This window comes from Otolemur garnettii, unplaced genomic scaffold (assembly GCF_000181295.1).
Source record: "Otolemur garnettii isolate 467f Iridium unplaced genomic scaffold, OtoGar3 scaffold00294, whole genome shotgun sequence".
Taxonomy (NCBI): domain Eukaryota; kingdom Metazoa; phylum Chordata; class Mammalia; order Primates; family Galagidae; genus Otolemur; species Otolemur garnettii.
In genome coordinates this window covers 389,341-400,923 of record NW_003852689.1, presented here as the reverse complement: position 1 = coordinate 400,923, position 11,583 = coordinate 389,341, and the positions used below count along the sequence as shown (strand labels likewise).

The following is an 11,583-nucleotide window of genomic DNA, read 5'->3' as shown; positions in this document are numbered from 1 at the left end:
GGCAGGGTGGAGGAGGAGGCAGAGGGGACTCTTGAGCTCAGCCCCTAGAGGAAGGAAAAGGGTGGAGAGGGGAGTCCCCCTCAGCCTCCCTCCTGGCTGATCCCTGCCTCTTTATTTCAGGACATAGACATTAACACAGATGATGAGCTGGATGCCTACATTGAGGACCTCATCACCAAGGGGGACTGAGTGCAGGAGCTGGAGATCAGCTCCTTTGTTGCCCACCTGCCTTTCAACTCAGCAGCTTTGGGGGTGGGGATTTATTCATGGGTTGGTGGACTTACTTTGGTTTGATTCATATGGGACATTTGTGCTTTTGGAGGGAAAGATATTCTGATTCTTTGAATCTTCCTCCCTAAGTTTATAAATATTTATTTTTTAAAAGAAGATGCTGTGCCTGTGAGACTGTAACTTTTTTTTTTTTTTGGGTGACTCTTGGGCAAAGGACAGAGAATCTTTCCATTTTGCCACACTGGATTCCAAGCTGGTACCACTTTATTAGCTCCTCATGATAGTGGTGGGTCCAGTGCGATCTTGAAGTTGGAGAGGCTCCAGGGACAAGGATGTTCTAGATGATGGACAACATTGGGATCTGAGGGATGGGGGAAGAGAGACAGTCTCCCAGAGTGGTGGCCCTCCTGAGGGCTCAGATTCAAGGGGACTCACTGAGGGTTTTGTGTCAGAGGAGGTTCCACATTGGAGGGGCTCTTTTTGTAGCTTCCCATCTCAGGCAAGGGATATGAGTGTCTGAAGTTATTGGAGTCATCCTGGATGTGGCATTGTGAAGATGGCTTGGGGGAGAAAGATCCTCCCAGTCCACCTTCCTCACCCACCACCCAAGTTCTTTCTGAAGGAGGGATATCCTTGGCTAACTATGCACTGTGAGGTTTCCTGTCTCAAGTCCAGGTTGAGGCATAGCTGACCTGGGGAGCACCCAAAATGTTGCAACTCTACAGGATTCCTTAGGGAAGGAGCTTATTTGTGAAAGTGCTCCTGGTGCTGAGCTGGAGTAGGCCTCCATCTGTGGTACTGCAGCTTCAGGTGGTGCCAGTTGGTTGGAGAACCTGCTGCTGATTTTTCTACTTCCATCTCTCTGCCTGGCCCAACTGGCCCAAAGTCTCTGCTTTGGGGCAGGCAGGAGGAAGGGGACAGTGAAGTCCCCCACTGGCTGCAGGGACTCCAGTGGCAGCTCTGCAGGAAGCACATCATGCCTCTTTGCTCCCTATCTCATCACAGCCCCAGAATCTGTCCCTCAAACAATTTCTCAGGGTCAAAGACAAAGGCATGGGTTTCTGAGTTTTCTGTTTAATGCCCATTGGAAGAATTCTGATTCAGTTTTCCCCAACCCTCTTCCATTTGGAGCCTGTGGGTTCTCTGAAGGCACAAGAACTACAACTGTATATTGCTGATCTGTAATTCAAACCTCTTTGGGTGATGTTGCCAGCATCTGGCTAACCCAGGTGAGCAGTGACCATCCTGCTGCTCTGTGAGGTCTGCGGACAACCAGGAACAGTGGTGGGGAATAACAGGCCACAGTGGAATCAGAAGTCCCTACCTGTACTGGTCCGATGTGCCTGTGACTGGTGGGTTTTAGGCTTCTCCATACCCTATCTCTGGAAGGAGGGGTGTTGGAGGGAATAGTGTTGAAAGAGACCCTGGCCTCTTCCTGTAGAAGATTCTCTAAGAGTTAGGGTTTCTTGAGTTAGTGATTCCTCTCCCACCCAGCGCTCTCTGTTCATCCGAGGAAGCATGTAGTCCATTTTTGTCCCCAAGCCTGTTTTAAAATCAAGTTGGTTATGCATATTTACCAGAGGGTAATACTCAAGTTTTTAATTACACACATGTAATAATCAAAATGCAATACTATAAACTACTGGTGAGACATGAACTCAAGTCTGTTTTCTTCTCAGTAAAATCCAGCACCTTCTTCCTCTTTATTCTTTCTATTATTATGGCTTTAAACTGTCTTTGAGGTCTTCCTTCTGTACCATCTTCATTGTTTTCTCTTTACCCTCCTTAACACCCACAAAAACACATTTAATTTCTTAAATGTTTTAGCTTCAACTTCTGGATGTTCCCACTTTGCTAGGTTAATCCAACCACAGCTTTGCTGTTTCCCAGGCAAATGATACTATCATTCTGGAAGAGAAGGTAAAATGCAGCGGCTTCCCCCTCACTCCCACCTTCCTGAGAAAGTCAAGCACCAAGGGACAGCTCATCAGCTTGTAACTGTTTGACAACTTGAGGAAGAAGGTCTGGCTGAGAAGATCCTTTGTATAAGGCTGCAAGAAAGTGAGACCAGCCACCTGTTTTTTTAAGGAGAAGGATGGGGACTTTGTTGAGAACATGTGTTTTTGTTTTTGTAAGTGACACAGGCATAGGGTAAACATTCAAACAGTAAAAAAGGTTGGACTGTGAACATGTTCCCTCCCACCTAATACCTTAAATTTCCTTAGAGACAGTGTATTCTGTCCTGAGTGCCTGCACATTTCTACTTGTTTCCCCTTAATGTGGCTTGGAACATGTTTCAGAATACCCATATGGGTCTACTTTATTCTTAACCAGAGCATTTCATCATAACAGTCTCCTAGTTACATTCTGGTTGTTCCTAATGTTTATTAAAAACAAACAAACAAACATGATGTATATTTACTCATTAAAAAGGGAGATGGGTTGGCTTGGTGCCTGTAGCTCAACCGGCTAAGGCGCCAGCCACGTACACCTAAGGTGGCGGGTTCGAATCCCCAGCCTGGACCCGCCAAACAACAATGACGGTTGCAACCAAAAAAATGGCCGGGCGTTGTGACGGGCGCCTGTGGTCTCAGCTACTTGGGAGGCGGAGGCAGGAGACTCGCTTGAGCCCAGGAGTTGGAGGTTGCTATGAGCAGTGAAGCCATGGCACTCTACCCAGGGGGACAGCTTGAGGCTCTGTCTCAAAAAAAAAAAAAAAAAAAAGGGAGATGGCTGTGTCAGACTATGGGTATGTTAAAAATTCTAGGATAAATTCTCATACTGCCTTCCAGAAAAGACTTCCAATTTTAACTCCTACAAGCAGTATCCGTCTCCCCACACTTGCCAGTATGTAGTCATGTATTTTAACTGTTTACTAATCTGAAAGGTGAAAAGTGACAGGATTTTGAGTGAGTTTGAATTAAGCAAGATTGAGCATCTTGGCCAGTGGCGTTTCTTTCCCAGTCCAGGGCAATAGTTCTGAATCTTTGATTAGGTAATGTTTTGTAAGTCAGATGAAAAGTGGCAAAGCCCTGAGGAAAATATCCATCTTGCAGGACCCCTCAGCCCCTGAGTCCTAGGTATTTAAAATTAACCCCAGTTTAGGATAAATGCTGTCCAGGTCAGGACAAGGGTCATGACATTTTTGTTCACTAAAAGAAGGCTTAGGTTCATAAAAGGCTGAGAAATCCTGATTCCTTCTATGATATATACCTGTCTGAGTGACAGTGCTTACAGGTTTTGTCTTACAGGTTCCTGTCTTGTTGGGTCCAGTTCCTCGAGTCCATGTGCTTTCAGATTTATGGTTCAAGCAGTGTTGGTCACAGGTGTGCAGCTCTGAGGACCAATAAGTCTTAAATCTGATATAGCTTCATACTTTTCTTTGCCATTTACAGAGACCTTAAGGCTTGGCCTGAGTTGGGCTGTGCTTCCTTTGGCTATTTGTCTTTACTGGAAGGTGGTTCTGTACCTAAGCCAGGTTTTAAGGGACCTACTTAGGGTTGCTAGGGGCCTAAAGCCTCCTCAGAATTCCAGGGGAGGGTTCTGGCCTTGTTGGAGTTGGAAACTCTGAGGCTGCTTTTCACAGAACCACATTGCTCTTTGTTCTCAGAGCAGGTGAATGGCCAGCTTGGTCATGGAAGCAGAGGTCCAAAAATAAAAACTTGTCTTTCCTGTTGCCAGTTTGAGGCCTCAGACTTTAAAGTTCTTTGCCTTGTTGGAGGCAATCCTCTCCATAGTGGACAAGGTTGTACAGGGGAAGGGCCTAGCCAGGCACCACACACTGGAAAACAAGCCTTAATGTTGCCAGGCCTGTTGTTGAGTCTGGTCATTTTCACCCAGTAACTCGCAACATGTCAGGCCTTAAGCATTTCTGCTGGTGAAGTCTAGCATAATTTCCTTTCCTCTCTCATCTCACAAGATCACTGCCCATTCTAGTATGGGTTGATGGTAGAGGTTGTTAACTACCCAAATTTTACCCAGAAGCCCATATAGAAAGTACTGGAGCTGCTCTAGTTGAAGTTGGGACCAAGTTCTGGAGCCCCTTGCTGTCCTGACCCCCAATCTTTGCTCCCGAGATTCTCAGGACATCATTTGCTACCTGTAGACCTTCAGCTGCTTATTCAGCAACCCATGTGGGGGTGATGTGCTTACCTGTGGCCATCTAGTCATTTGGCCAGTTTCAGTGCCCACCCGTGAGGGAAGGCTGGGTCTCCCATCAGGCCTGCACCACAGGTGCCCGTCTACATCCAGATGCTGTGGCATCTTGACAGCTCCAGCCAAGACCTGGTGGGGGAGCTCATACCACTGGGGCAAACTTGGACCAGTGCAAGGGAGAGGATCCCACAGACAAAGCCCGTTTTCCTTGTCTCCCGACTCTTGTTTAGACGCTTTCAGGGAGTTTGGAGCCCTTTCCTGCCCCAGTAGCTGCCTGTTTCTTGGGAAGCTGTGGCCAGCTCCAATCCACTGCTTTAATTTACTGTTCTTCATCTTCATTTCCCCTTGCTCTCACTGAAAGTGGGGAGCTCTCACTCTCCTCTGCAATGCCCTACAACATAAGCCATCTGCTACGGGGCTGCATTTGGGGCACTGCAGGGGAGGTAGGAGAGAACCCACTTGTCAGAGGTTGAGTTTTTTTGCGTTCCTGGTGCTTCATCATTGGCTACCACAGTACGACACGTGTAAATTCTCACCTCCGCAGCGCTTGGCCACTTCTCCATAGACTTTGGGGATGACCGACGCCCAGCCGGCCAATGCTCTAGCTGCAGAAAGCGACCACGGTTCCCATACACCCTTACAGCGGACACTCACCAGCGCCTGTGCACTGCTGAGGCACGTGCCGAGGCATCCTGCGCGTGCACCCTGGAAGCATTGCGAGCCTGCTGAGAACCTGGGGACGCGGAGACTGCAGCCTGTGGGGGTCTCCTCACGTCACAGGGGTATCTCAGGGGAGGGCAAGGCCCTTCTACCCCCCAAAACTCAGGCAGAAAGGTGAGGATTTTTTTTTCCTGGCGGCTGTTTATTAAGCCAGATTCTCTCAGTTATTTTTTTTTTTAACTTTTTTTGGGGGGGTGGGCAAACATTTTTAGTACAAATGTCCTTAACGGCCGGGCGCTTTTAGTTCTGCAAGGTAGAGAATTTGGAAAAGAAGCTGTATACTTTTTATTTCTCCTCAAAGGGCCTGACTATGTGCCAGCCTGTCCCAGGAGCTGAGGCTGAACTCTTGAGGTGTTATGAGTCTGGTCCATTTTCTACATGTTTGTCCTCTGGTTTGTGGCGTTTATAGAAAGGTGTGTGTGTGTGTGTGTGTGTGTGTGTACATATAGATAGATAGATAGATAGATAGATAGATAGAATGTCACTATGTCACCCTCAGTAGAGTGTGATGGCATCATAGCTCACAGCAACCTCAAACTCTTAGGTTTAAGTGATTCTTCTGCCTCAGCCTCCCAAGTAGCTGGGACTACAGGCGCCTGCCACAATGCCCGGTTATTTTTTTTGTTGCAGTTGCTTAGTTGGCCCAGGCTGATTTTGAACCTGCCAACCTTGGTGTATGTGGCTGGCGCCCTACCCACTGTGCTATGGGCACCCTTGATAGAATTCTGTGGCGTCACAGCTCACAGAAACCTCAAACTCTTAGGCTTAAGTGATTCTCTTGCCTCATTCTCCCACCCAAGTACCTGGGACTACAGGTGCCTGCCACAACACCTGGCTATTTTGTTGTTGCTGTTGTTTAGCATCCCTGTGTATGTGGATGGCGCCCTAACCACTGAGTATGGGTGCTGAGCCTGAAAGGTAAATATTTTAAGCTTTTCAGGTTTCCTATCATGCTTAAGAAAGTACATCCCTTTCTTTCTTTCCTCCTACCCACCCAAAAACATTGTTACATTTTGTTGCCATGTTTTTTAGTTTTTGCTTAAAATTTCAGTCTCTGAATTTATGTATTTATGTTTTGCTTAAAACTTTAGTCTCTTAAACAGTAAGGCAGGAGTCACACTTTGTTTCTTTTCCAGGTGGAAATTCACTCATCCCAGCTCCACTTAGAAATGAACAACTTTGGGCTCGACGCCTGTGGCTTAAGCAGCTAAGGCGCCAACCACTTACACTTGAGGTGGCGGGTTCGAATCCAGCCTGGCCCTCCAAACAACGACGGCTGCAACCAAAAAATAGCCTGGCGTTGGGGCGGGCGCCTGTAGTCCCAGCTACTTGGGAGGTGGAGGCAGGAGACTCGCTTGAGCCCAGGAGTTGGAGGTTGCTGTGAGCTGTGATGCCATAACACTCTACCCAAGGCAACAGCTTGAGGCTCTGTCTCAAAAAAAAAAGAAAGAAAGAAATGAACCACTTTGGTTATTATTTATATTCCAGTCTATTTGCTTTGGATTTGAGATGCCACTTACACAGTGGACACAGCTGTGCTCAGGTGCACAGGTGAGTCTGATGTAAGGTCTTAGCTGAAGCTGTAATTTTGGACCTCATCAGCATGTGAATGGATCAATTTTTCTCTCCATGTTTCTTTTTTAAAGTACTTTCTCAGTCTAAGAATTCTCATGTGAAATTTTAAATTGCTTTATAAAATGTTCTCTTATCCCTGCCATAAAAGAAAAAAATCCGTTGGGATTTAAATTATAATTGCATTAAGTTTAAATGTAACTTTTGGGAGCATTAGCATTCTTATGATATTAAATCTCCCCAAAGCAAATGAAATAGTTCTTCATTTGTTCAGGACTTCTTTTTATACATCCTCTAATGAGATTTTATAATTTCTTCATATGGATTCTATAACTTTCTGGTTAAATTTATTCCCTAGTGTTTTTATGGTTTTGTCATTATTGTGATGGGATACTTTTTTTCCATCTGTGTTACGTGTTGTTATTTTTTTTTTTTTTTTGAGACAGAGCCTCAAGCTGTCCCCCTGGGTAGAGTGCCGTGGCATTACAGCTCACAGCAACCTCCAACTCCTGAGCTCAAGCGAGTCTCCTGCCTCCGCCTCCCAAGTAGCTGGGACCACAGGCGCCCACCACAACACCCAGCTATTTTTTGGTTGCAACCGTCGTTGTTTTGGCAGGTCCGGGCTGGGGATTCGAACCCGCCACCTTAGGTGTACGTGGCTGGCGCCTTAGCTGGTTGAGCTACAGGCGCCAAGCCATGTTGTTATTAATATAGAGAAAAGCTAATGATTTAATATAATTTGTTTTCTATCTTATGAAGTCCCATAATTATTTGTGTTTTGTCTTTTTTTGAGTCAGAGTCTCACTCTGTTGCCCAGGCTACAGTGCTCTGGCATTACCCTAGCTCACAGCAACCTCAGACTTCTGGGTAAAAGCAATCTTGCCTCAGTCTCACTAGTAGCTGAGACTGTAGGTGCCCTGCCACAAACCCAGCTAATTTTTCTATATTTAGCAGAGATGGGGTTTTGCACTTGCTCAGGCTGGTCTTAAATTCCAGAGCTCAAGTGATCCTTCTGCTTCTGCCTCACAGAGTGCTAAAATTATAGGCATAAGCCACAAGAAATTTCCTGTTTTTTATAGATTCAAATTGCAAACTTGCCAATATTACCAAAGTAATTTGTCATTTTACTGTTCTGTAGAGACCCTGAAACAAATGTTGAATAATTGTCCAGGTCCTGTTTCTGATGTGGATGGAAATCCACTTGAGAGGGTGTTGAAGAAATTTCCTTCAGTTTCTCTTTAACTTGAGGCCTCTGAGACTCACCTGTAGCTTCCAGTTCTGCCTGAGTTGGGCCCAAGGGGGCACTAGTCACACAGAACAAAGTGTGGATTTTGCCTCCTTGACACTAGTTGAGTTTTACCAAATAGCTTTTCACCATCTATTAAAAACTTAGGGAGTTTTCTCCTATAAGCTGCTTTTTTTATTAAATTAAAAAAATTTTTTTTTTTTTTTGTAGAGACAGAATCTTGCTTTATTGCTCTTGGTAGAGCGCTATGGCATCACAAAGCTCACAGCAACCTCCAACTCCTGGGGTTAGGTGATTCTCTTGCCTCAGCCTCCCGAGTAGCTGGGACTACAGGCGTCTGCCACAACGCCTGGCTATTTTTTTGCTGCAGTTCGGCCGGGGCTGGGTTTGAACCTGCCACCTTCGGTATATGGGGCCAGCACCCTACCCACTGAGCCACAGGTGTGGCCTGAAGCTGATTTTTTAACAATTATTTTTATTTGACTTAGGTGGCTACAAAAAAATATTGTATTTACAAAATATTTGTGAAGTTGGAAAAATAAACAAACACACATCATTGTGTTTATTATTATTTATCAATCCCTGTGTGTCCCTCCTGGATCACTTTTTGCCCCTCAGGTCACCATCATTCTGAACTGTGTTCCTGTTTTCTTTGCTCTTTGTTATACTTTTATGACCTTGGTTTGTATTCCTGAAAAACTTTTGTTTCTGAACTTAGATGGACATTTATTGTTCTGTAGTTTTTTTTTCTTTTTGACATTATGTTCCAGAAATTTCAATATTGTTGGAGGTAGCTGTAATTTATTCATTTTCATGACTGTATGGTGTTCTCTATGTTAACCTAAATAACAGAGAGAGGCTCTCTAGAAGACAAGATACCTGTTCGGGAACAAAGCATTGCAATGGGAATGTTGAAAATAAAGCATTGCATGAGAATACAGTTTCCCATTGTGGTGCTTTATTACCAAGCACATACTTTATCTTTTAGAGAGCCTCTCTGTGTTTGTGATTTAGGTTGACACATCACTGCTGAATGCTAGACAGCAATGAAAATGAACAAATTTCACCTATATTGAAGATACCATAATTTTTTATTCATTCCTCTATGATTGGCATTTGGTTTGTTTCTAGTCTTTTGGTATTATAGTGCAGCTGTGAACTTGGTTATTTATGTTTCCTGTTGCATGTGTACGGGACTTTCTCTCAAGGATCTAATCCTTGGAGAATTGTTGAGTCATAGGTGATGCCCATTTCAGTCTTACTAGGTAATATCAGATTGTTTTCAGAAGCAGTTGTGTCAGTTTTCATACCCACTGGTGCTGTATGTGTAAGTGCTTCATGTCTTCACTTCCTGTACTTAATATAGCTAGACTTGAAAATGTTTGCCAGTCTTGTGTAGTGGTATCTTATTCAGTTTTAATTTGTATTTCCTTGATTTCTAACATTCTTGAGCACATTTTTCTTATGTTTATTGACCATTTAGAGTTCTTTGATGAAGTTTTGGTCCATTTTTCTATACTTTTATCTTTTTCTTATTCATATATATTTTGGTATATTCTAAAGACAAGTTTATTGTTTTTTTTTTTTGAGACAAGAGTTTCAAAAATTCTCTTGTTGCCCTTGGTTAGAGTCCTATGGAGTCATAGCTCACAGCAACCTCAAACTCTTGGGCTCAGTTGATCCTCTTGCATCAGTTTTTCATTTTTAGTACTAATGGGATCTTACTCTTGCTCAGGCTGGTCTTGAACTTGTGAGCTCAAGTGATCCACTTGCCTTGGCCTCCCACAGTGCTAAGATTACAGGTGTGACCTCTCATGCTCAGCCAAGACAAGTTCTTTGTAAGTTACCAGTACTGTGAATTTCTTTTCTTTCTTTCTTTTTTTTTTTTAAGAGACAGTCTCACTTTGTTGCCCTTGGTAGAGTGCCGTGGTGTCACAGCTCACAGCAACCTGCAGTTCTTGGGCTTCGATGATTCTCTTGCCTCAGCCTCCCAAGTTGCTGGGATGCCTGGCTATTTTTTTGTTGCAGTTTGGCCAGGGCCAGGTTCAAACCTGCCACCCTCAGTATATGGGGCTAGTGCCCTACTCACTGAGCCACAGGCACTGCTCTGTACTGTGAATTTCTGCTCCCACTCTTTGGCATGCCTGAGTCTTTTAATAAATAGAAATCCTCAGTTAATTAAAAATGTGGAATAATTTATCAGTCTTTTCTTTATAGTTTTCATTTCTTGTAACTTAGGAAGTCTGTCTCTATCCTGAGGTTATAAAGATAGTGTTTAATATTGTCTTCTGAAGCCTTTATAGGTCTTTCATATACATATGGTTCCCAACTTATGATGGTTTGTCTTATGATTTTTCAACTTTACGATGGTGCAAAAGCAATACACACATTCAGTAGAAACCATACTTCAAGTTTTGACTTTTGATCTTTCCTTGGGCTAGTGATATTTGGTTTGATACTTTTGTGATACTGGGCAGTGGCAATGAGCTGCAGCTCCCAGCCAGCCATGTGATTACGATGGTAAGCAATAACTCATTATTGCTATGAGTGTACTATATTTAGTAAGTTACTATATTTAGTAACTAAGTGTACTATATTTAGTAAGTTACATGAGATATTCAGTGCTTTCTTATACAATAGGCTTTGCATTAGATGATTTCATTCAATGGTAGCCTAATATGTGTTCTGAGTATGTTTAAGGTAGGCTAGTTAAGCTATGATATTCAATAGGTTAGGTGTATTGATAAATGCATTTTAGACTTACAGTATTTTGAATTAATATGGGTTTATGGGGACATTACTCAGCTTTGAGTTGAGGATCATCTGTACAGATCTTTAATCTACCTGAAATTGACTTTTGTGTGAGGTATAGCTCCAATTTTCCTTCCTTCCTCCTTTCTTCCCTTCCCCTATTCCCTCCTTCTTCCTCTTTTTTTTTCTTTTTTTTTTCCCTTCTTCCTTTTTATGCACATGTATATCTGGTTGTCTCAACGACCCTTATTGAAAAAGTCTTTTCTCTATTGCTCTACTGTGCTATCACTCTTATACATCAAATGTTCATTTATGTAGGAATATGTTTCTGGACTTTTAGTTATATTTGTCTATTGTCTCTTTATGTCAATCCTGATTTAATTATTTATAGTTTTACAATAAATTTTGATATTTAATAGAGCCAGTTATCTTTTTCTACTTTAGGATTCTTAACTACAATGTTTAACAGTTAAGTTCGTAAAATTGCCACCGTGCACTTATGTTGGCAGAGTAGTACAAATAGCGCAGTAAGGTTTCATAACCTTGGTATATCAATGTCTTACAGCTGTGTTCATGTTGATGTGTGGTGGTGTCTTGCTAAGTGGCATTCATTATTATTTCGTGTTTTTGTGTGCTGTCATGAGAATGTTGGAGCTTCAATTAGATTAACAAACAAACATGAAATATTTTATTAAACTTGACAAGAGTGGAAACAAAATGTTAGTTTTGCTTCAAACTAACAAACATGTTAGTTTGAGTTTATCAGGATAATGCCATAAAGAAAATGGCAGTGTAAAACAGATTGGATGTTTTTCTCTTTTTTTTGAGACAGAGCCTCAAGCTGTCCCCCTGGGTAGAGTGCCGTGGCATTACAGCTCACAGCAACCTCCAACTCCTGGGCTCAAGCG

At 43.2% G+C, this 11,583-nt stretch overlaps 1 protein-coding gene across 2 annotated transcripts in view; it reads left to right on the top strand.

The window, feature by feature from the left end:
• Positions 1-387, top strand: part of MORC2 (MORC family CW-type zinc finger 2) — a 44,465-nt gene extending 44,078 nt beyond the window's left edge. For both annotated transcript variants that reach the window (XM_012813735.2, XM_003803332.3), the window contains exon 26: positions 121-387. In XM_012813735.2, coding sequence (XP_012669189.1) covers positions 121-189 — 69 coding nt within the window. In that variant the 3' untranslated portion in view covers positions 190-387. The remainder of the gene's footprint in view (positions 1-120) is intronic.
• The last annotated feature ends 11,196 nt before the right edge of the window (positions 388-11,583 follow it).